Consider the following 24,793-nt stretch of genomic DNA (forward strand, 5'->3'; position numbering starts at 1 on the left):
TTTAGAAACCTTGTAACCCATCATTAAAACTGCTGGGTGTACGAAAGCAATTGCTTGCCGTAAATAAGTGACTTATGATTGCCCTTGGTTTGTCTGAGTTTTCCTTTAATTAGAGGCCCTCTTGAAACACTCACACAGGGCCTTTGTAAATTTGTATCCCCTCTCTCTCACATACAACCCTCCCAAATGCACACACTCCCTTGCACTTATAGAGCATAAACACCCATCTCTTACTCATTCACATAATGAATTTCAGCCCCATGCATCTCAATTGAAGAGGGACCCAGGAGAATTATGGGTATCTGAGCAGTTTTCCTATTCCAAGGCACCACAGGGCTCTTGGAAGAGTGGGTCCTTTACGGGGAGAAGATAATGGGCAAAAAGTGCTCTTGACTGATAGACCAGTCTGAGCATTCTCTTCCCTATAATAATAGAGTTGTTTGCTTGAGCCATCCCCTAACCAAATTTCAAATTTCTTCCACTGCACCCCACTTTAGGCTTCAAATTATTGCACACCCTCACCCATTCTCTTTCCTTGCTAACTCAACTTGATGTCTTTTGGTTTTGGAAAAACTTTGTAGGTATTTGGAGAGACTAGGAAAGTCTTCTGTCCTCTACTTGGATTTCTTCCTTGTCAGAAGAGAGAAGTGGATTTTACGGAGAGGTACAGAGTGTCTGGGGGACCAGTGCCTGAAACAGGGCTCCTCAGAACTAAATGGGAACTCATAGCTTGATGGTCTTGTCCCCACCGATCCACACTCAGCCTTCCCTTCCAGTGTCCTAGATGACACCTGGTCAAGGATTTGATGAGAGAAACTCTTGGAAGAAGTACTGGTAGATTTCCCTGTTGCCCACCCTCACTCAGTCCCTCTCCAGCAGGAGGACAACCTCTTTCTTTACATCCCCTCCAGGCATTGGTGCTGGTCCAGTGGTCTCTTTCCTTCCCCAAGCCCTGGGTGATAGTGGTTACCCATTTGGTGGTGTAAGAACTCCCACGGGGACCTGTTTCAAGGTCCTGTTGTGATGTCCCTGAATGGGGAGGGATTGATTGTCCAAATCCCCGAAAATTTAAACTCTGCACCAGCTATCATCCCACCATTGCCCCAGGGAAGATGGTGGGCCCACAGGGCCCTGGGTTTGAGACAGGTTCTCCATGTTCCTGGGAATTTGCCTTCTAACGACAGGACATTTACAGGGACAGTTCTTGGTTCTGGGTCTTTTAGGGGACAGTATGATGAAGAAACAGCAGGGATGTTTCAAGGGGTGGGGGGGGGGGATGAGGCCGGCCTGGGAGGGGGCGGTGGTCTGTGGGGAGTCTTTATTCCCAACTCTTGACCTTGACTGCCTTGAGAGAAAGTCTTGGACCCAGGGAGCAGACAGATGTCGGTCGGGACAGAATTAACTGATGTGTGAGGGCACTGGGGCAAAACGCTAGGGCAAAATGCGAACCGAGACACTAAGGCTGGTTTCTCTAGCCAGCCCACGCCTCCTGCCTGGGCTCAAGGCCACTCCCTCCCCGCCAAGTGGCTCTCGGTTCTGGAGGCGGGACTGAGTTCTCCGGTGGCCCCTGGAGGCTCGGGGCTGCAAGCTCTGGGAGGCTGGGAGGGGAGAAAGGGAGGGGCGCTGACTGGGCAGTCCAAAGAGGAGGGGGCCTTTAAATAGGCTCGCCCAGCGCCTGGTTTGCGGCGCCGCGAGAGGCTGCGGCTCGAAGAAGCTGCCCGGCACCTCCCTCTAGTTTTCGGCTGCAAATCTCCGTCCTTGCACTTGACAGCGATTGTACTTAAGCTCCCAGAGCGCGCTTTGCTGTGGAAAGGCACAGGTAGGAGGCGCGGGCTGCTCGGTGCACGCTCACTCCTCTGGGAGGAGTTTCTCTCCCTTTGCTCTGCTTTCCGGGAGCTACTGACTGCCCCGGAGCCTTGGTGGTTCCCCTGTGCCGGCTGCAAGGAGACTCGCCGGCGGGGGAGCGGGGCCGAGCCCTTTGGAGAGCGCGGCCGTGCGCTGCCCGGCGCCATGCTTCTGCTGGGTATCTTAACCCTGGCTCTCGCCGGGGTACCTGCAGGCGGGTCAGAGCCAGACCAGGAGGTGGTGGTCCCCATCCGACTGGACCCGGACATCAACGGCCGCCACTACTACCGGAGGAGTCCCGAGGACTCAGGGGATCAGGGACTTATTTTTCAGATCACAGCATTTCAGGAGGACTTTTACCTACACCTGACTCTGGATGCTCAGTTCCTGGCGCCCGCCTTCGCCACAGAGCATCTGGGCGTCCACCTCCCGGCACTCACCGGGAGCTCTCCAGACTTGCGACGTTGCTTCTACTCTGGGGACGTGAACGCCGAGCCAGATTCCTTCGCCGCTATGAGCCTGTGCGGGGGTCTACGCGGAGCTTTTGGGTACAGAGGCGCAGAGTATGTCATTAGTCCGCTCCCCAACGCCAGCGCGCAGGCGGCGCAGCGCAACAGCCAGGGCGCACACCTCCTCCAGCGCCGGGGCGCCCCCGGCGGGCCTCCCGGAGATCCCACCTCTCGCTGCGGGGTGGCTTCAGGCTGGAACCCTGCCATTCTGCGGGCGCTGGACCCTTATAAGCCGCGGGAGGCCGGCTTAGGAGAGAGTCGCAGTCGGCGGAGGTCCGGGCGCGCCAAGCGCTTCGTGTCTATCCCGCGTTACGTGGAGACTCTGGTGGTGGCGGACGAGTCAATGGTCAAGTTCCACGGCGCGGACTTGGAGCATTATCTGCTAACGCTGCTGGCCACGGCGGCACGACTCTACCGCCATCCTAGCATCCTCAACCCCATCAACATCGTCGTGGTCAAGGTGCTGCTTCTCGGAGACCGCGACACAGGGCCCAAGGTCACGGGCAACGCGGCCATGACGCTGCGCAACTTCTGTGCCTGGCAGAAGAAGCTGAATAAAGTGAGTGACAAACACCCAGAGTACTGGGACACAGCCATCCTCTTCACCAGGCAGGTGAGTTGATCTGTCACCTTTTTGGACCCCAGTAGCCTCATTTTCTTAGGGTCAACGCCCTTGGCTCCCCAAATGCCCTTTGTGCCTAACAGGTGAGCCAGGTTAAAATTTTGTTGCTCTCTTCCTACTCCCACTTTGGATATTCCAGGGACAGGCCGCTCCTAGGTTCCGTGGAGCTTCGGCTCGCTTGCCTCTGGAAGCACGTGGGCGGTCGGAGGAGCGCCAGCTACTTCAGAAGGTGTTGGCCTGGAGTGGCCAATCAGCGCCTCCTAGATTAGGCGTGGAGGGGTTGGAACCCAGGAAGTTGCCGCCCCGGAGCCGCAGTGTGTCTGCATGGCAGATAGGAGGCGCTCTGAGGATGGTGTTGGAGGGGTCGGAAAAGGTCCGCCCCCTTTCAACCAGGGCGTCTAAATCCTTTCAGATGTCTCTTCCGACATCTGCTTTGCTTTTAAAACTGGAAGGTGATGCAAGCATCCCAGTTCAGATCCTGGGTTCATTTCTTCTGGGCATGTTCAGTTATCCTCTGTCCTAGGCCTGGAAAACATGGACTGGGATGGAGGGAATCATTTGGGATATTTTGTGGTTGAAATGGAGAAGACAGATTCAAGTACGGGGAGCATTCTGTCCTTCGTTGCTGCTTCTCCTGTACCCTCCTGTGCTGGGACCGCCTTCTACTTGAGGGATCCCAGTCCATTCAGAGCTGGCAATCTAGTTAGAGCACCTGTTTGGAGTCAGAATTTCTAGTGGTGTTTCACTTGGAGCTGAGTTGGGGAAAATCTCTCAATTTTCCCATTTCCTTGCTGGCCCAGGGTGACACGTTTGCCCTGATGTGTGCTGTGGAGCAGAAGAGGCAAGGTGGCTCGTGACACCGACTCACTGAAACTTCCGATGACCACACTTGACGGTGGGGCTCCAGCTTCCACCTCTGGCGTGGGCAAGTGCTGTGAGCTCAGTAAAGAGCATCCGGAGACCCCAGGTGTGGGATTGGAAAGATACCGAGTACGGGGCTAAGAAAGATGGTCAGATCACCGAAGCAGCTCTGCCTTCTGCTATGAGTTTATGAACATTTATGGTTATAGATGTTGGAGCAATGGGGTCCCGTGAAGTTTTTGGAGTCGTGCAATATCTTTGATTCACGGATGGGACTGGGAGGAAGACGGGTGTCCAAGTGACCCGCTTCCTCTGATTTTGGGGCTTAGCTCTAATCTGTGCCATGCTCTTGTTTTGTTATTATTGCAACCATGTCATTCCGGGGATGGCCCAGAATCCTTGGTTGCCTGTGGGGCTCTGACTCTCCACTCTTTCCAAAGGCCACTCAGAGCTGCGCTGGCACACACAGGGCTGGAGCTAACGTCTTCCACACTAACCCATTTGGCACTGCTTGTCCCCTCCTGGAATTGAACTTCCTCCTTTCCCAGCCTTCTCCTCCCACCACCTGGTTTCTCTAGGGAGGTCTTTGGCCTGAGTCTGCTTCCTTGCACTCATTCTTCCAGCTGAGGTCTGTGGAGCTGCCACTGCCCGGCCCCTACACACACTGCCTGAGTCATGGGGAAACTGCAGAGGAGGTGGCTTCAACCTCTGCACACAGACCAACTCGGCAGTCAGATTGCTGGGGGAAAAAAAGCAATGGCCAAGAACAGGATATCTTAATGGGCAAAGCAGCTGTTGGCCCATCTGCTACCTGGAATGCCCCTGTGGAGGTCACTCACGGCTTCTAAAGTAACAGACCTCAGTCTCCACTACTAGTGGCTAGGCTGACTTTTGGAACCAGCCATAGAAAGAGGACTCCTGCTGGGAACATGGGCCACACCATCAGAAGGATTCGCCTTTTGAAGAAGCAATCAAGCAGCGTGACAACTTCTGTCTGTCAGTGGTGTGTGCTAGACCCAGGGGCTATGTTAACCATGCATAATGGGGACAAGATGCACGAGCACTTGGGTCAGAAGCAGTGATGGGCAAGATGTGACTTTTAGAAGCTGTCTTTTCCTTAGGTGGCTAGAGGGCGAAGCCAGAAAGTTGGGAGGCTGTGTTGGCAGGACCAACATCCAGGTACGTGCTTAATGCTTTAGAATGAACGTGTCTCTCTCTCTTGCCTCCTTGCCAGTGCAGACTTTAGGGCCTGCCACGTTCTCAGGGTCTTAGGAACTGCTCATTCCTCAGCTCCCCTGGGGAAGGTACAGTATGTGATGAAAACAGAGCGTGCAGCTGCTCTTTGTAGACTGAGGCAGATGTGGTCTTGGGGAACCTGGACGAGTCTCCTTTTGTTGTACTTTGTAAGGGTTAGCAGGAACCCTTTAACTCTGATATGAGCTTCCCTGATTATTATTATGTTGGTCTAATCCATGCTTTTTCAAACTAAAATTGAAATATACATATATACACACATATACATACTTATTTCTATGAAGATAAATATATACAGTTGATCCTTGAACAACATGGGTTTGAATTGCATGGGTCCACTTGTGTGTGGGCTTTGTTCGATGCAGCACGGTACTCTAAGTGTATTTTCTCTTTTGATTGTTTTCATAACATCTTATTTTCTCCAGCTTACTTTATTGTAAGAACACAGTTCATAGTACATCCAGCATATGAAAATACGTGTTAATCGACTGTTACCGGTAAGGCTTCCGGTCAACAGTAGGGTATTCGTTGTTTAAGTTTTGGGGAGTCAAAAGTTGTATGGATTTTCGACTGCATGGGGGGCCAGTGCCCCTAACCCTTATATTGTTCAAGGGTCAACTGTATGTAGTTTTTTTGGCTAAGAAGTTTTTAGAAATGTGCTTATTTTGTTAATTGCCTTTTGCCTAGAATGGATGTCGAGCTGTCAGACGTCTTTAGTCACCTATTCCTTGGTCCCCCCCCAAAACTCTGAAAAATGGCTACTGACTCGGACTGATAGTACTGTAGCCATGGTTTTCACAGGGAGGAAGCAGGAATGGGTCAGGCTTGGTCAGACTGTATTTCTTCCCATGAAGAAGAGGTGAGCCCTGTTCCTGGAGAGCTCCAGGTGCCAGGTACTTGAAGGGAGGACGGTAGGGACATCAGGACTGCCAGCACTGGGGCTCCCCCTTCCATCCACCATCATTGGACTTGCTGTGTGTGTGAAAACAAGGCTGGGCCAGGCTATGGGGAGATGCTGCTTTCCTCTTGGCAGGGAGAGGGAGGGACGTGGGGTGTTGAATTGAAATCAAAACACTAAGAAGACATGACCCAGGGAGGAGCCTTTGCTGTGTGCAAAGGAGAAAAAAAATTGTTCATACAACAAGTATTTTGACAATTTGAGGAGTTTACTTAAAGATTCAGAGCAAGTTCATGTTCCTGGAGAAGGAGCATACATCTGATTTTGCAAAGCAATCAGTCTCCAGACTCATAACAGCAGGGTGAGGTCAGCACGGGATTGGAACCAGGATTGGCAGAGAACTAGAGCCAGTCTTTCAGGGTGGACATTCGTTTCTTTTTTGTTTTCTTTAATTTTAATTTTTATTTATTTGACAGAGAGAGAGATCACAAGTAGGCAGAGAGGCAGGCAGAGAGAGAGGAAGAAACAGGCTCCTGCCAACAGAGAGCTTGATGCAGGACTCGATCCCAGGACCCCGAGATCATGACCTGAGCCGAAGGCAGAGGATTAACCCACTGAGCCACCCAGGTGCCCCTGGACATTCATTTCTATGAGAAGAAATGTTTCTACGGCTTCTTGTTGTGGTGGGCGGCAGGAATAGGGTATTTGGTGCTGGGAAATAGTAGGTCTGCCTGTCCCTCTGTCTTCTCTCTCTTTACATCTGATGCCTCTGCTCTTGGGTTAACTTTGTGGTATACTAGGCTTCATGAATTTGTTCTGCATTTTAAAAATACTCATTGAGCATCTGTTATTTCCAGGTACTGTCCTGGGCTGTGGAGGTACGGATATTAAGATGTGGCCTCTGGCTCTCAGGAATTCACTGAATATCAGGGATCCTGACAAGGAAATAGCTTGGTATACTAGGGCATGTAAAGTGCCATGAGGGAGACACGGGTCCTCTGTCCAAAGTCCAGTGGGGAGGCATTCTCCTTGCGGCTAGAGCCAGGGAAACCCTCTGAGTTGGGGTGGGGGTGTGGGGCGAGGGACAGGTGGCAAGAAGGCACTGGGATCAGAGCTGGTGGTGATGGGAAAGGAAGCTTGTCTCCTCTCCTGCAGGAGGTCCTCTCTTCCATCCCACCATCTGCTTTGCTATTTGTAACATTTTCTTCTTTGAACCGACTTTGTCTTGTGGGACTTACAGTTTGTGGTTTTTCTGTCCATTTATTCCTTCCTTTGTGTTATTTATTCTGTTGTGCTTAGTACCACTGTGGGCCATTCCCTGGTCCCCTCCTCCCCTCCCCATTTCTTCTGTGCTCTCTTTCTCCTCTTTTGAGATTCTCCAGGGCTGTTCTTTGTCATCTCTCTCTTCTCTTTTGTTTCCTTCATCCAGTGTCCTCACCTTTCTGCCTTTCTGTCTCAAGCTTGGCGCATTCCTTCTTGTTCTGGCCTTGAGTTGTACTACGTTTTGTGGGACTGGTAGGCGGGGATGTACATGTATTCTATACTGTGCAGAGTGGGACGGCAGCCTGGAACCTCATTTGACATAGAGTCAGTTCTTTCTGTAATAAACGGCTTGCCACGTGGCACTGGTTTAGTGTTCAATGAAAATGTTAATAAAATGATAATATGCTTTTTATACATATCTCCTAATACAATACAGAGAATCATAATTGTGTCAGGATCTTTTTTGAAGTCAGGCCTTGGAAGATAGCAGAGAGCAGCATCTGTAGTTTCGGTATTTAAGAGTTTGTAAATCTTTACCACTGAATGGAAACTCAACACTACTTCTAGGCGGGAGGAGAAAGAGAGAGGAAGGAGTGGAATACTGTTGCTCCCTGACTTGGAAGGTCTTCTCCCTCCTTCTTTGACTTGCACCAAATAAGAAAGCCTATATTAATAGTGGAAGATGGGGGAGGAAGTTTGGAGGAAGGAATGTGCACCTGAATCTCTCTGTGTCTCTTCTTTAGTTTTTATTTACATTCCAATTAGTTCACATACAGTGTGATATTAGTTTCAGGTGAACAGGTTTTTTTTTTTTTTTTAGATTTTATTTGTTGGTCAGAGAGAGGGGGGAGCACAAGCAGAGGGAGAAGCAGGCCCCCCGCTGAGCAGGGAGCCCGATGTGAGACTCGATCCCAGGACCCTGGGATCATGACCTGCGCTGAAGGCAGACGCTTAACTGACTGAGCCACCCAGGCTTTCCTCAAGTGTACAATTTAGTGATTCAACACTTCCATACAACACCTGGTACTCATCATCATAAGCGCACTCCGTAAATCCCCTCCCTTCTGGTCACCACTGGTTTGTTCGCTGTGGTTAAGAATCAAGAGTTTCTTGATTTGCCTTTCTCTCTTTTCGCCCATGATCATTTTGTTTTGTTTCCCATATTCCACATATGAGGGAAATCACATGGTATTTGTCTCTCTCTGATTGACCTATCTCTGATTGACGTTCTCTAGCTCCATCCGTGTTGTTGCAATTAGCAAGATACCATTCTTTGGATGGCTGAGTAATAGTCCGCTGTGTGGACACCACAGCTTCTTCATCCATTCTTCAGTCAGTGGACGTCTGGACTCCTTCCATAATTTGGCTCTTGTAGATAATGCTGCTATAAACATTCGGGAGGAATGTGCACCAGAATGATTTTCTCTCTTTTTCTTAAACATGGGGTTGAGTCAGGAAGGCAAATGAGGTTTTTTCCCCTCCTTTGGTCCTGCTCTTGTCCTACCTTTGAACTTCTCGGTAGATGTTTGTATCACTCTTGGTGCATACCCTCGGCCCCCCACACCTTGCCTCGATGCCTGTCCTTGGTTGTGTGGCACAGTGGAAAGAACACAGACTTGGAGTCAGGCAGAGCTGAGTTTCAGTCCTGGCACTTGACTTTTAGCAATGGACATTGAATGAATCAGCCACTTGAACTTCACTTTCCTCATCCATAGAAGGACAATGATGATGACAATGGTACTGAGCTTAAAGGCAAGGACAAGTTAGCAAATGTTTCAGAACAGCCACCCAGTTAATGGCATCTACTGTCATTGTTACTTTCGTGGTCACTCAGCACGTGTTTGTTGTTTTGAATAATTACCTATAGGTCCCTTGCCAGAACTTACATTTGGGACAGTCCTGTTTTGAACTATTTTGTTGCATTGCACTTGTAATTATTTACATTGCACAGTTAATATTTTTCTGTTTTTGTGTGGAAACCATGGCCCCAGCATTTGCCATTCCCACTGACTTGTAAGCTCCTTTAACAAGACTTTTTTATATCTTTGTGGCTCCTCCAATGGACCCCTGTATGCTGCCACTGTCCAGTAATTATTCATGGGAGGAAGGCACTGATGTCAGCGAAAAGACTGAGTGTGGCTGTGGGTGCTTAGGTGGTTCACCTCACTTACTGGGGATCATTTTTCCAGCCTTTGCAACTGTCAAGCTGCAGGGTTGGGAGAAGGAGTCTCAGGTTCTTCTGGCATTTCTTCTTGGCTCTTTGCCATCAGTTTTTGCCCTGGAGAAATGAGAGGCCCCAGCGAGGAGCCAGCAGACATGGTGCAGAGCAGGGATGGGGTCAGTGTGTCAGTGCAGGTGTGGGGCAAGGACTTAGGAGCTTCCTCAACAAGGAAGGGGGCACAGGCATTGTGCTAAGAGCACTCTTGGCACTTAATCCTGCCATTTCCCTCTCCATCAGCCTCTCCCAGGCCTCTCCCCACTTCGTGGCCAACATGCACTTTGGGGGCTGAGGGTATGGGGTGGACAGCCTTGCTATCTTGAGATTCCCTGGTCTCTTCATTTGTGGGGTGCCTCTGTACCAGAAACAGTACTAATGCAAGGGAAGCATTCAGCTCTGAGGCTGCGCTTTTGGATTTCAACCTTCATTCTGCCTCTCCCTTCCTGTCTAACCTTGGGCTCACTGACCCTGTGCTAGTAACTTACCTTCCCTGAGCCTCATCTGTAAAATGGGCCTAATAATGACATGTCCCCCATAAAGCCATTGTGAAGATGTAATGAGCTAATACAGAAAAGCTCTTAGAACAGTGTTTGGTTCACAGGAGCAACTCAGTAAGAGCTCGCCACCAACATCGTGTTAGGTGTGCACCCTCACTTGAACTGATGATTTCTGAGAGAAAGCTTGGTCTTCCTACAAGCTTCAGATTTCTCTGCTTCCTCATTGAGGTAATTCTTGTCTTAGTTATCTCAGTCTCCCGCTGTAATGCCATTTTGTACACCTTGAGGAATTTATATTCCAGCGAAACTGAACCTGGATGGACGTGACCAGGGTGCATCCTCTTCTTCATCAGGCATCCTTAGCCACATTGCCTGGACACCTAGAATTGGTAGAATTTTTTTCTTCTGGCAAAACAAGGCCCTCCCATGTTTGGGGATCACAAACAGCCCTGGATTTGGGGTTGGACAAGGAAATATAGTGATGCATGGAAGAGATTCAGATGGAAACAAGTTAAAGGCACAATATTAATACCAGTGTGGGTGATTTTCAGCAGTAATTACGATATCCTGACTAGCATGCTGTGGTTCAGACCCAAGACCACTACCGGCCTTGGTGTCAAAAGGCATGGGGTTCAGTTCCCGTGTTAAAAGCTATGTGGCCTTGGGTGAGAAATCTTAGTCCACCGAGCCTTAGTGTCCCCATCTGCAGAATGAGAGGACTGCTCTGAAGTTGTGTGAGTGCGAGTCTTGGATGTTATGGTGTGGTCATGAAGATGAACTCTGCTCTTCCATGAAGAGGAAGTTGGTTCCATGACAACGTGTATTTTCTGCTACATTAAAAAAAAAAAAGTTAGAATGCTTGATTTTTGTAGGTCCTGCACCCTGTATGGCTGGAAAATATGAGCATCTCAGTGCACGGCAGGGCAAAGGAGAGGAGCTGAGAAGGAGGGCCATGGGGAGTTGTGGTGGGAGGTGGAGGGAGCGCGCCTGGGAAATGTGGGTTGAGCCATTGCAAGGTGCTTGCTTGTTTACCTTCTCTCAAACTGTGGTTCCAATCCTAAATTATTCTGTGAAGAAGGACAGTTAGAAAACAATAATCTGGGAGGACTAGGATCTTGGCCAAGATGATTCTTGGGTTATCTGGAAAAGCAGCTGCAGCTTCAAGGAGAAATGGCAAATTACCAGAAATAGTGAGGTAGATAGGGGTTGGGTGGGAAGTGCCTACACCCTCCAGGCGGAAGGGACCAGAACAGTTTCTATTGCTGGAGACAAGTGCCTGAGATGAAGAGGTTAAAGCAGTTTGAGCGCATCTGAGTTCATTCCAGAAGGGTGGAGATCTTCAGTGCCACAAATGAGGCACTGCTGAGCCTTGGGTACCCGCCTGTGGGCGTTCAAAGAACTAAGGTCCAGCGATTCTTCACTGGAGTCTCTGACTGGGGGAAGAGGGACAGGCAGAGCCTGTGACCGCAAACAGCTGCATCTTCCCACAGTGAAGACACTGGTTCCTGCAGGCTGGCTGCTCTCAGCTACACCCTGACCTTCAGGAAATGTGCCGGCTCCTTCCTTGTTCCTCTTGTTTGATCCAGGGAAACCGGGATTTCTTGATGGAAAGAACAGGTTGCTCCTGGCCAGAAAGGGCCTGCAGCTGCATGTCTTCACTCCAGAGAGAACCCACCCTCCCAGGGAGGAAGGAGACTCTTGACTTTAAGGACCTGCCAGCGGCAGAGGCAGGCTGCTGGACAGTGGAGGTCCAGCGGCGTTTTAGAGCCCTGTCTGAGCTGTCAGTCCGGCGTCTTCATTTCTGCTGAGCAGCGCAGGGGCTAGGACTCCGAATGTCCACATGGGTGACCTTCCCTTTTCTGGGAGTTAGTTTCGTGGGTTAGTAGACAAGATCAGGTTTCTTTCCAGTCTAAAGTATATCATTCTTTGTGTTCCTTTTATAACCTAGAGAGGGCCAGAAGGGGCTGAGCACCCTGGGATCGGGGCTGGAACAGAGGCTTAATTAAGGCACTGGTCCAGTCTGGGTTTTAGCTGAGAACTGGCCCTTCTTCTGGAGGAGGAAACCCTGAGGAAAGAAGTGACCTGCCCAAAGTCACACATCTACTTCGTGGTGGGGCCAGGACCAGAATCTAGCCTTCTTGGTTCTTCCTCTTGTGCCCTTTCTCTTACACAAAGCCAGCAGTGAGCGTGCATGGTGGCCCTGGGGCAGTGTCCTGTTTGTCCTACAGGTTCTCCCTATGGGCTGTGACCACCAGACAAGAGTTTTCAGAGACTCCTGTCCAACCTCTTCTAGGTTTCAGAACTCTAGGGGAAGGAGAACTTTCTGGAAGGGTGAGCCTTTGGAAAAGGAAGACTATTTGGAAGAGGGGGAATTTGAGGTTCTCCCCGAGAGTTCCCGAAGTGGCAGGCTTGCCATGTGTGAGCCCAGGAGAGCAGATCAGGTTTGGGCACGTATAGTCAGTTTTGACCCGTGTACTCTGGAGTCTGATCACCCTCTCCGTTCTTTGGTCAGAGAAACTGTTAACTCATTATTAGGAGGTGTGACCATCACCTGACCGTGGGAAGCCAAGTTTGACTGCTCAGCTGGTAAACTTCTGAGCACTCTGGGTTAAATTTTGCTGATTTTCTGTACTATGACCTCTTTCCTCCTATGCCCCCTGGCCCCACCAACTCTGCTGCCCACCTTTCCCCCCATGTCAGCATGTGCCTGCACACGCACGTGCGCATAGCCGTAAAGAGAATGAAGATTGAGAACAGTTCTGTGGGGGGTGTTTCTGCGGACACCTTGGCTTCCATGGAGAACACATGCAGCTCTTTCTCTGGAGAGTTAACTTAGGGGTTGCTGAGCAATCAGTTTTGACATGGTGGAAAGAGTGCTGATGGTATCCAATCATACAGACCCCAGTGCACATTTCTGCTCTGCGACTTGGGCCTCTCTGAGCTTTGGCTTCCTTGTCTGCAGAAGGTGATGATAGCTGTCATTCTTCCAGTGGGATGTTGCGAGGATGAAATATGGTCACGCATGTGAAGTGCACACATGATGTCAGCATTTAATAAATCATCGCCATGATTAGCTATGAGCATGAGCCTCAGTTTTCACCTTTGACAAATAGGTATAATAATATATCTGCCTCCTAACGCTGTTGGGGATGAAGCGAGATGATGCATGGAATAATTTCTTGTCAACTGTAAAGAAAGGCAAGGATGTAATGAAGAGAATCCTAGTATCACTGATTCAACAGGGTATTTTCTGTTACGTGATACGTATCTTATCCTATTTCCAACTCCTTGGCTCTTAAGGTATGTGGGTGCGTTGCTGGCCCATAATGCTCGATAAATTCATTGAGATATCTGCCCCGCCGCCCCATTTTGCCCTTCCACATCCCCAGAAGTCCTTCCCATCGGGGTTTTTGTAGGAAGTCCTAACTTCTGCTGCAAGTTAAGTTTTATTACAAAGAGTGGGGCTGTCTTACGCGGTGATCCATTGATTTTTTTCCGGAGCTTCTGCAGCCAGTTGAGCTGTGTCTGGATAGCCGCTCGTATCCACCTCAGTCCGCCTCCTTCCAGCCCAAGGAAGCCAAATCTCTGGCTTGGGCGGGTCCTTGGCCCGTGAGCCTTTGGCTGAGAATCTGAGCTTAATTCATGGTTGTCCAAAGGCAATCGCTCAGCAAGGACTGAAATGCTCAGGGCTGATTCCGGATGAGGAACACGCTTGTCTTCCGCCCCCACCTGCCTCCGTTAGCCATAACCAGGGCCTCGCCTGGCTGTGGAACTCACCGTTTTCTGGTTTGGAAATCTGTCTCTATATACAGCAATGCCCTTGTGGTTTAATTTTGTACCTCCTAATTTCCTCCTACAGGATATCCCTGAGTAGGATTTGGGTAGAATCTTCTTAGAGACCCACAGGGCTTTCCTCCTGAAGCCTCCTCCCTCAGCCTGGGGTTGATTTCATGAATAACCCTGAAATGCCTTGGGAGAAAGGGGCTGGCTAGGAAGGTGCTGGGCTTGGTTGGGCTGGGAGCGGGGATGAGCTGGAACATCCTGTACGATGCCTTTTCTTCCCATCAGGTCCCTTCTGTAGCTGTCACTAATTTCTGGCTGGCTTCTGCTTCTCCCCTCACCTGGCAGGACCTGTGTGGGGCCACCACCTGTGACACGTTGGGCATGGCTGATGTGGGCACTATGTGCGACCCCAAGAGAAGTTGTTCTGTGATCGAGGATGATGGGCTTCCATCAGCCTTCACCACTGCCCATGAGCTGGGTAAGTCTAGAGGGGCGTTCTTGTGTGGAGGGGGGAGAACTCCCTTCTGGGGCCTTTCTGGATTTGTCCTGAGTGCTTTGGGCAGGAGGTAGACATTTATCTTTGCTTCTTAATGTCCTGAAGCCTTAGGGATCCTTCCTTAGGGTCAGAGTCTGCCTTAGCAATGGCTTGGTTTTATTTTTTCCAGTTGCCCCAGCCCAGTTGGCCAGCCATATTGTCTGATTCAGCAGTCAGAGTATCTCATCAATCAGGCACTAAGGGGAGAATATTTTAAATACACTGCTGTCCCCACTGAGCCCACAGCCCAATGGACAGGACCGAGAATGCAAGAACACCATCTTGATATTTGCAAAGCAGTCTATCTCTAGGTTGAAATGACCAGCCTGAGAATTGCTGACACGGGCTCTCTAGCTTCCCCGGCTGAGCCCCTCTCCTTTTAAAACTGCAGAGCCCACATCCTTCTACCCTCTGAGTCCTCTTGCCTCACCCCACAGGCCACGTGTTCAACATGCCCCATGACAATGTGAAAGTGTGCGAGGAGGTGTTTGGGAAACTCCGAGCCAACCACATGATGTCCCCAACACTCATCCAGATCGACCGTGCCAACCCCTGGTCTGCCTGCAGCGCTGCCATCATCACCGACTTCCTGGACAGTGGGCATGGTAAGCCAGGAGGACAGAAGAGGGATTTTGGTGCTGTCCCTGGAGAGAGAGCTCAGCACCTCTCTGGACCTGTCTTCTATGACCTTAGGCATGCGTGACCACCAAAGAGTTGGGCTCTCAAAGGGGGGGTCCATTGCACTGGCCCTTGCTTCGTTGTCTCCCTACCATTTAGACTCTGGGCTGGCCACGTCCCACCTTTCTCAACTCATCTCTCATGAATGCCCTTGGCTCCCCACAGGTGACTGCCTCCTGGACCCACCCAGCAAGCCCATCTCCCTGCCGGAGGACCTGCCTGGTGCCAGCTACACCCTGAGCCAGCAGTGTGAGCTGGCCTTTGGCGTGGGCTCGAAGCCCTGTCCCTACATGCAGTACTGCACCAAGCTGTGGTGCACCGGCAAGGCGAAGGGGCACATGGTGTGCCAGACCCGCCACTTCCCCTGGGCAGATGGCACCAGCTGCGGCGAGGGCAAGTTCTGCCTCAAGGGGACCTGTGTGGAGAGACATAACCTCAACAAGTACAAGGTGAGTGTGCGGGAGCTGCGCAGCAGCTCTTGGGGCTGCTGGGGGGCCGGGGGTGGACTTGGAGGCCTCTGGGGGGAACGGCTTTGCTGCGTGGCCAGAACTGTAGCACATCGCAGCTCGGTGTCTCTGTCTTCCTGTCTGGGTTCCTCTTCCCTTCTTGATTCTGAGACTGGAGACAAGACATACGGTAGGTCAGGGAACTTGCTGAAGCCTTCCTTAGACATGGGGGAGAAGGCTCGCCCCAGGCGCCAGGAGGCCCAGCCCTGAGCTCTGGGCCTCATCCTACCTGGGGAGGAGCCCTGAACCCAAAGCCCAACACTAGATCTTCGACATTCCTCACTTGTTGGCTCCTTCCAGCCCCCACTCCTCCTTTTATCAGCTATTTCTGAGTGTGTTTTGTTTCCAGGGAGCTCTGGGCCCGAGGGGAGCCAGGCTCAGCTCTGAAAGGAACCAGATCCCTGGGCAGGCTCCAGTAATTTCCTACATCCCGAACCCAGCTTCGCTTTTTGTCAAGATTGGTTTTTGAAGCTGAAACAAAATAGAGCAAAAGTTTTTCTTTCTTTCTTTCTTTTCTTTTTTTCTGGTAAAAAAGACTATCAGTTGAATAGGAACAAATCCCAAACCCCACATGCTCTCTGAACATAATCAAAACTTCAGGTTAGGGTGCCTGGGTGGCTCAGTGGGTTAAGCCGCTGCCTTCGGCTCAGGTCATGATCTCAGGGTCCTGGGATCGAGGCCCACATCGGGCTCTCTGCTCAGCAGGGAGCCTGCTTCCCTCTCTCTCTCTCTCTGCCTGCCTCTCCATCTACTTGTGATCTCTCTCTGTCAAATAAATGAATAAAATCTTAAAAAAAAAAAACAAAAAAAAAACCCTTCAGGTTAGGGGTTGGGGTCACAGAGGGATTGGGACTTTGTCAGCCAGGAATAAGATGTCCCTCCTCTTCCTTGATCTTGATGATGGTCCCTTCCCCACCCCTGCCTCTGCTGCAGACCAACTTGACTGGGGGTTTAGTACGCGGAGACCATAACATAAAAAAACATTTGCCAGCACTTCATCGGCTGCCCTGAGCTGGGTTTGGTACACAATTATGTAAGATCTTTTTCTGTGTTTTGGAAACATATATTTAATTAAGCCATTAGCCCTTTATTGGGCATTAGCCCGCTGTATTTAGAGAACGGTGCGAGGAACTGTGGTCGTCAGAAAAAGAAATAAAACCTGGGTCGTGTCTCAGTGGGCTCACAGTCTAGTGGGGAAGCTAGAAATGTTCCTATGATCCCAGACACAGAGAAGGTATGTTCTGTGTTAAGACTGAAGTGTGAAACGTGTCCTGGGAGAATAAGGGATGAAAGATTGATGATGACTAGAGAGGTCTGAAAAAACTTTGGTGAGGAGGTCAGGTTTGGAGAGAGCCTTGAGGGTCTCAACAGGCAGAGATGGACCAAAGTCAGAGGTGGGGCAAGCTGGGGGAGTGGGTAGACGGGCTGGGGCTCTGTGGGAAAGATCTTTGGAGGCATGGTTTAGGGCTAGTCTGGGCTTGCCTTGAGCACCAGGCTGTGGGTTTAAACTAGACGGTCCTGAGGACAGGCCAGCCGTGGCCAGCTCCTTCTCTTGGGAAAATGAGTCTAGTGGATAAAGACATCGCCCAAGAGGATATTGGCTATAGGAAACAGGAAATGTGATCTGAGGAGCCTGTGGAAAGATGATCCATCAGCAGCAAAATCCACTACGTCCTCAATCTCTTTTCTGGACGGTCCCTTCTCCACGGGCCCTTCATGGAGGATATTGCCCTAATCAGCAGAGGTCAAAGCACAAAGCTTATCTTCCTAATCACACAGCTTCCCTGCGCCCACCTGCCCCCCCCCACCCCCCCTGCAGGCAGGAATCTCAGGTACCATAATCGCACTCTGACCACCAAGGCCCTGTTGTCCGGCCCTTTAGTCTGGACTCCAACAATTCTTCAGCTCCACTTGCTCTTCTCATGCCTTCATCCACCTTCTTCTTGAGATTCCACGGACCATGGTTACAACCACTCCTTCAGGTATACTCGCGGCTCCCATGTTCCTGCCTCTCTTTCTTAGCTATACTCACTTGGATGAGCTACCGTCCTGGTGAAATCCAGCTCCTACCTGTTCAGCTGGGCCAGTGTGGGTGAGTGTGGCTGGAGAGAGACATGGAACCCTGCTCAGCAGTCTCAGTTTAAACTAATGACCTGACAAGTAGGTGGGCCCGGAATGCTGCTCTGCAGGCATCACATATTTTATTGGCTTTACTGCACTCATTCTCCCAGTATCCTGCACGATCATGTCACACCTTTGCCTCTCTCCTCCATTACCAACTCTTTCTCCTCATTTCCACCTGGCCAGCGACCTTTCTTCCTATCTCATTAAGTTTTTCTTAATGATTAAGAAAAATTAATTTTTTCTTAATTAAGTTTTTCTTAAGAAGCAATCAGTAATCCCATGAGAATGTCCACCAGCTCCCACCTCCACATCTGCTGTCGGCCCACTTCTGTGCCTGTAATCTCTACCTTTCCTCCTTTGTGATGGATGAGCTGTCCATGCTCTCACTGGAGGCCCGGCACTGTGCTTTGCACTTAGGATACTATCCCCTCTATTCAAGGAAAGCACTCCTTTAATTCTTCCATCTCTCTCCTGCAGTGTCAGATTTCCCCTCTCTCGAGCTGAATCATTCCTATCAGGATACAGACTTGCTGTAATTCCTCCCACCTTAAACAAACTTCTCTTAATCCTACTTCCTCTCCATAAATCACAGTCTCTCTCTCTCTGACTCCCTTTACCACAAAGTTCCTGGAAAGAGTGGTATGAAATTGCTCTCTCCAGTTCCCGTCTTACCATTTTTTCTCTGGAGCCCATTCCAGTCTGGCTTTCAGTCCTACTCTTCCTCTAAAAATAACTCTCACTGTAGTCGCCAAACGGCCTCTACACTGCTGAAGTCCGAGATTGATTATCGTTCCTCATATTGCCTGACCTGTTAGCGGCATTTGACATAGCTGATTACCCTCTCCTCTGGGAACACGGGCTCCACTGTGTCTTGGTTTCCCTCCCCCCACTTACTGGCTGCCCCTTCTGGCCCCCTTCACCGGGTCTTCCTCATACTCTCATTTTTCCAATGTTGGGCATTCTAGCGCTGTCCTTAGCCCTCCTCCCTATCACACTGACCTCCTTGGTGATCTAGGCCAAAGACTTCAAGTATCACTTACATTTATACGTTGAAGTCCCCCAGATTTGTATCTCCAGCCCAGACCTCTGTCCTGAACTACAGATTGGCATGTCTCCTGAATCTGGACATCTCCATCCGGATAACTGAAAAGCATCCTAAACATGACGTGTGTAAGACTGAGCTCCCATCTGCGCACTGCTTGGGCCAACCCTCTTTTTTCTCACATCCATCCCTCTGATATTTCAGTAACTCCTGTAGACTCTATTTTCAAAACAGAGCCAGAATTGAGTCTTTTTTTTTTTTTTTTTTTTAACCACCTTATCTGCAGTTATCCTGCTCCAAGCTACTTTGGATGATTGGTCTTGTACCCTAAGTGATCTCCTTGCTGCCGGTCTTACTTCTTACAGATTGTTCCCACCATAGCAGCCAGAAGGATCCTTTACAATGTAGCTCAGGTCATGCCCCATGCTCAGAACTCTTCAGGGGCTCTCCTCTCTGCTCAGGATGGTGAGCCCTATCTCTGCCTTCATCTCCTGCTTCTCTTCCTCTTGTGAGGCTGGAGTACTCTAGGCTTGTCCCTCCTCAGGGTCTTTGCACTGCTCCTTCTGTCTGGAATGTTCTTTCCCTCATATCTGCGCAACTCCCTCTTGTACTTCCTTCAGGCCTTTTCACTAGGGTCACCTCTGCAGTGAAGACTCCATGACCCCCTGTAATATAGAGCAGCTCACTTCTCCTTCTCCTACCTGCATTTAACCCCTCCTGACCCTCTATAAGCACAGGCTTATCTTTAGTTTCTTCTGCTGGATAGCAGTCACTTGGAGGGTGGGGATTTTCTCACACGGTGCCAGGCATTAGTGAGAATGCAACAAATATTTGGTGAATGAATGACACGTGGCAGGGCAGGACTGTTTTCTGGGGGATGAATGTTTTCTGTAGGAACAGGTGATACCAGGGTAAAAACAAAAGTAACAACCACCACCACCACCACCATCACCACCACCACACAGCATCATCTCAGAAGCCACAGAGACAATGTGAAGAACTGAAGGAAAGCTGGAGATAGCGAGGTCTAAGCACAGACTCTTTTAGTCTATGGAGGGTCATCTCAGACCTTTGAAAGAGCAGCTTCCCTGGTGTGATGGGGACCAAGCCCATAGTGCAAGGCACTGAGGAGGGAGGAGGTACGAGGAGCAGATGTAGACACTCCTAGGGAATGGAAGGTTGGAATGAGGTGGGGCGCTGGCTGGAGGAGGAAGCAGGGCTATGGGCCAGTGTTTCTCTCACAGGAGGAGAGACATGCTGACACAGTGACACAAGGCTATCCGACCAGCAGACGGACTATGCTGCATGTGTGCATACACTAATGTATTTACGTGACATGCAGCCAGTTCCTGATTAGCTCCCTGCGGGTTAGTCTCTTTGGAGGATGCATGACAGCATTTTAATCCCGGGCTTGTACAACTGGGCTGCTTCCCCTGTTGCCTGACTGAGGTGCGTTCAGAGGATGAAAACTCGCTTTGCTGGCATCCTAAGAAAAACATAATGAAGATACATTTTCAACCTCTTCCCCACCCTCTTAAAAAATGAAACAACACTGCATTATTCACCTTGAAGCCAAAGAGAGTTTTAGGATTGCTTTGTAGTTTCCTATCTTCGTCTCCTCTGAGCACAAACGCTAGAACCTCTTCGAGTGAAACTTTCTCAGATTCAGCCCCTGATTAAACTGAACATCTGGTTAAGTCTGGTTGGGAGAGAAGTCAGAATTATGGAACACTGACAAAGAAAAATATCCAGATATCTAGGTCAACAAGGTTTCCTGGCAAGGCTGGGGGCTGCCGCTGCCTCAGATTTAGAGACTTGTGTCTCCAACAGTAGGTACAGAGAAACTCTGAACTCTTGTTCCGTGGCAAGCACAGTGCTAGGAATTTTCATACACGTTGCATCATTTAAAGTTCTGTCTGATCTCACACCTGAGTATTATTGGCCCCATTTTTGCAGATGAAGCCCTTGAAATTTAAAGAGGTTTTACTACTTGCTCAAGACCACCCGTATGGTGAGGACAGAGGCAGTGATAGAACTTGGCCATCTGACTCCAGAGCCCAAAGGGGCCTCTCTTCTGAGCAGCCTCATTTATAACGGGGTGCAGTTGGCACTTGCTAATTACCATGTTGAAGTGTTGCCTGGGCACTGTGTATGCTGACCATTTGCTTGCTATTTTCCCATTTTCCCTGTGTGATACACAGTGGATTTCCTTCCGGTGGGATGGGACCATGAGGCTGTACCCGTGTAACCCTTCTGCAGGGTCAGGGTGTGGATGGGCAGCTCAACCCCTGCATGAGTATGATGGACTCTTTTTTATAGGTGGACGGCTCCTGGGCCAAGTGGGAGCCCTATGGAACCTGCTCGCGCACCTGCGGCGGGGGCGTGCAGCTGGCCCAGAGGCAGTGCAGCAACCCTACCCCTGCCAATGGGGGCAAGTACTGCGAGGGAGTGAGAGTGAAATACCGATCCTGCAACCTGGAGCCCTGCCCCAGCTCAGGTGAGGAGGGGAGGGCCCCTCTCCCTGCCCCCCCTCCCCCACTTCCTGGCTGCAGATTACTGCAATCAAGATTCTTTCCCCTAGGGCCAAGTCTGGAAGTGCAGAAGAGCAGATTCCTCTTGGAATCACTTCTTTGCCCACTCCCCTTGGGCAGGCGTGTTTTATTCTTGATGCTTAGGCTGGGAACATAAGTGCACCAAGGGAATGACGCACTAGATCTCCCCTTAGTTAAGAACTCACAAGCCCATCTTCATGAGCAGGAATTCTTTTTTTTTTTTTTTTTTTTTTTATTTATTTTTTTTCAGCATAACAGTATTCATTATTTTTGCACCACACCCAGTGCTCCATGCAATCCGTGCCCTCTACAATACCCACCACCTGGTGCCCCCAACCTCCCACCCCCCACCCCTTCAAAATTCTCAGATCGTTTTTCAGAGTCCATAGTCTCTCATGGTTCACCTCCCCTTCCAATTTCCCTCAACTCCCTTCTCCTCTCCATCTCCCCTTGTCCTCCATGCTATTTGTTATGCTCCACAAATAAGTGAAACCATATGATAATTGATTCTCTCTGCTTGACTTATTTCGATGAGCAGGAATTCTTTATCCAGGGTCCATGAACTTGGGAGGAAAGGAAATTACATCTCTATTTTTACCTGCCTTTTTTAATTTAAAATTTTTATTTCCTTCAATTAGAGTTTAATATTATTTTGCTGCTCTTTCTATCTAAAATTTATTATGTCTTTTAATTAGGCAACAAACTGTAATACTATTAGCAGTACCCGTGACTCTGTCACCAATAGAAATCATGGATATTTCTCTTCTTTTTTTTTTTTTAAAGATTTTATTTATTTATTTGACAGAGAGAGATCACAAGTAGGCAGAGAGGCAGGCAGAGAGAGAGAAGGGGGAAGCAGGCTCCCTGCTGAGCAGAGAGCCCGATATGGGGCTCGATCCCAGGACCCTGAGATCATGACCTGAGCCGAAGGTAGAGGCTTAACCCACTGAGCCACCCAGGCGCCCTGAAATCATGGATATTTCTATATGACATTTCAGTTGGTGGAATTTCTCAGAATGTCATTTATTCGCATCACGACTTGAAAATGACAGTGGTTATTAGAGTCGTTGTATCTTATGAAATGGATTAACAAGCACAACTATCACAAATATGTTTCAATATATACTGATAGTTGTCTATCAGTATAATTGGTATTGTTTGTAACCTATGTAATTTATTTTATCCATTTAATAACATCCTGAAAATAGTTTCAAAAGACTCCTGAAGGGTTTGATAGCCCCAAACTCTCTGGGGTACCTGTTATCCCAGATGGAGAATTGGAGGTCAGATCACTGGGGAAGTTGGCAGAGCTCCTGGGGGATGCATGGTCGTCTGCGACCCGCATCCTTTGGTCCTAGTGTACTTTAGTTCTTTGAGATGGGGTGGCATCAGTGATGAGGGTAACTTGGCTGAGGGGAAGGGCTGTTGGAGCCACAGGTAGCTCAGCATCCTGGTGAGGGCTCTCCCAGCACTGCCTCTCCCTTTAGCTTCCTGCCTGTGCTTCTTCCCTCCTCAGCTTCTGGCAAGAGCTTCCGGGAGGAGCAGTGTGAGGCTTTCAACGGCTATAACCATAGCACCAACCGGCTTACCCTTGCCGTGGCATGGGTGCCCAAGTACTCCGGCGTTTCTCCTCGGGACAAGTGCAAGCTCATCTGCCGAGCCAATGGAACTGGCTACTTCTATGTGTTGGCGCCGAAGGTGAGTGGGTATGGGGCAGGAGACCAAAGTGGAGAGAAAGTCTCTGGAGAGGCATCCGGCTGAGCTGCCCCTCTCTCCTTTTCTCCCCCACTGGGGCCACTGCAGGTGGTGGATGGTACACCGTGCACTCCTGACTCCACCTCGGTCTGTGTCCAAGGCAAGTGCATCAAGGCTGGCTGTGACGGGAACCTGGGCTCCAAGAAGAAATTCGACAAGTGTGGTGTGTGTGGGGGCGACAATAAGAGCTGTAAGAAGGTGACAGGCCTCTTCACCAAGCCCATGTAAGTTCTGGGTCCTAGAGCAGGGGGAGGAGGGCTGAGGGCAGCTATCCCAGGTGATGAAAGCTTGGGTCAGACTGGGGTAAACCAGCAGTGCCCTTACTGGAGAGGCCACTCGGACTCTTCCTCTGAGAGTATGATGTTCATTCATTCATTCATTCATTCATTCATTTCTTTATCCATTCATCCATCAAGCAGAGATGAATGCTTGGTAAGTCCACCACTGAACAGGAGATGCTAGTTAAGGAGATGGCAGAGGGTCATTATGGTCTGTCTAGAATTCTAGAGTGAGACTCACCTGTGTTCAAATCTCAGTTCCCCATTTTCTGGATGACCTTGAGCACGTGACACAATCTTTGGAATGCTGGATTTGCTCATTTATACAGTGGGTATGACATGAATATATTTCCTGTTGTGCTGTTGTGAAGATTAAGGTGTTAATCCAAGTAAAATGCTTAGCATTATACTTGGTACATAATAAATGCTCACTAAGTGTTCATGATGACGATCACAAAACAAAACGAGCCTGGAGATAAATGTGACAGCCTCCCCATCTCACAGAGGCTGAGACCCTGTCCTCAGGGGTGGGACTGAGCTGAGAACGGCAATAAACAGCAGAGCAGGGGGCTAAGAGCAAAGGATTCTCTCTTCCTGGAAGATGTGTGTAGTGTCAGCTGAAGAAATGTCTATAGGTCTCTCCAATTCCTACCTCCAGAGCTGGGGTTCCTGGCTTTCTGAAGTCCAGCATATTCCCTTGTATTTTCAAGGGGAATGTGCTTCTTAGAAAGTCCTGACCCATGGTCTGGAAGAATCTGGGGGAAGCAGAGAGTTGAGCAGGGATATGGTGGGCTCTGAAAACTTGGGAGTCCAAGGTCTAGATGGCTGTCCAGGAGTCTCCGCTGCCCCCTCTGGACACAGTGCACTCTGCTGGGCCCCTAGCTGGGCAGTTTTTCTGGGAACTGGGGACACTGCAAGTGGATGGCATTCGCAGGGATCTGAGGGGGAGGCCAAGTGGAGAATTAAAGGTAAATATTCCCAGACTTGCTTCGCTGGCTAAATGGCAGGTGCCCCCTTCGTAGACTAGTAGGGCTGGTAGGAGTCTTAGAAAGCATCTAGTTTGACCTCCTCATTGTATAGGTGAGGACACTGGAACCCAGGGAGATGGATATGCTTGAGCCACCAGGGAGTTGGTATCCAAGGCTTGATCTGGGGGCCCGACTCCAGGGCCAGTGTGTCTCAGTAGGGTGTCTGGCCCCAGCCTTGGTCTCAGGGGCTGTAGACTTATCTTCTTCCCCTCCTCTCCTCCTTCTCACAGTTAATACATATTTAGTGCTTACTGGGTGACAGGAACTAGACCATAGGCTTTATGGGCTTTAATGAGGTGTATGTGATTATGATCTCCATTTTCCAGGTGAGGCACTGAGAAGCTTAGAGACTTATTATCCAGGGCCAACAGCTAAGCCAGTGGTAGGGATGGGTCTGGCTCCAAAACCTTGGCTTTACTTTGCCTTAGGATTTATCACAGTATAGAGGCCCCTGGGTGGACTGTCGGTTGAGCGTCAGACTCTTGGTTTCAGCTCAGGTCATGATCTCATAATCTTATGATTATGACCTGAATAAAAAAGGTCAC

At 49.8% G+C, this 24,793-nt stretch overlaps 1 protein-coding gene across 2 annotated transcripts in view; it reads left to right on the forward strand.

Moving 5' to 3' along the window:
- The first annotated feature begins 1,587 nt into the window (after positions 1 to 1,587).
- The window catches only part of ADAMTS15 (ADAM metallopeptidase with thrombospondin type 1 motif 15), a 28,427-nt gene continuing 5,221 nt past the window's right edge, over positions 1,588 to 24,793 (forward strand). Inside the window, exons 1-7 of one of the 2 annotated variants that reach the window (XM_047692926.1) lie at positions 1,588 to 2,913; positions 14,096 to 14,228; positions 14,723 to 14,890; positions 15,129 to 15,412; positions 20,955 to 21,132; positions 22,704 to 22,885; positions 22,991 to 23,166. In XM_047692926.1, coding sequence (XP_047548882.1) covers positions 2,011 to 2,913; positions 14,096 to 14,228; positions 14,723 to 14,890; positions 15,129 to 15,412; positions 20,955 to 21,132; positions 22,704 to 22,885; positions 22,991 to 23,166 — 2,024 coding nt within the window. In that variant the 5' untranslated portion in view covers positions 1,588 to 2,010. Of the gene's footprint in view, positions 2,968 to 14,095; positions 14,229 to 14,722; positions 14,891 to 15,128; positions 15,413 to 20,954; positions 21,133 to 22,703; positions 22,886 to 22,990; positions 23,167 to 24,793 lie in introns of both variants that reach the window. The other variant, XM_047692925.1, reaches the window with a different exon arrangement.

Source organism: Lutra lutra, chromosome 10 (assembly GCF_902655055.1).
Source record: "Lutra lutra chromosome 10, mLutLut1.2, whole genome shotgun sequence".
NCBI lineage: Eukaryota > Metazoa > Chordata > Mammalia > Carnivora > Mustelidae > Lutra > Lutra lutra.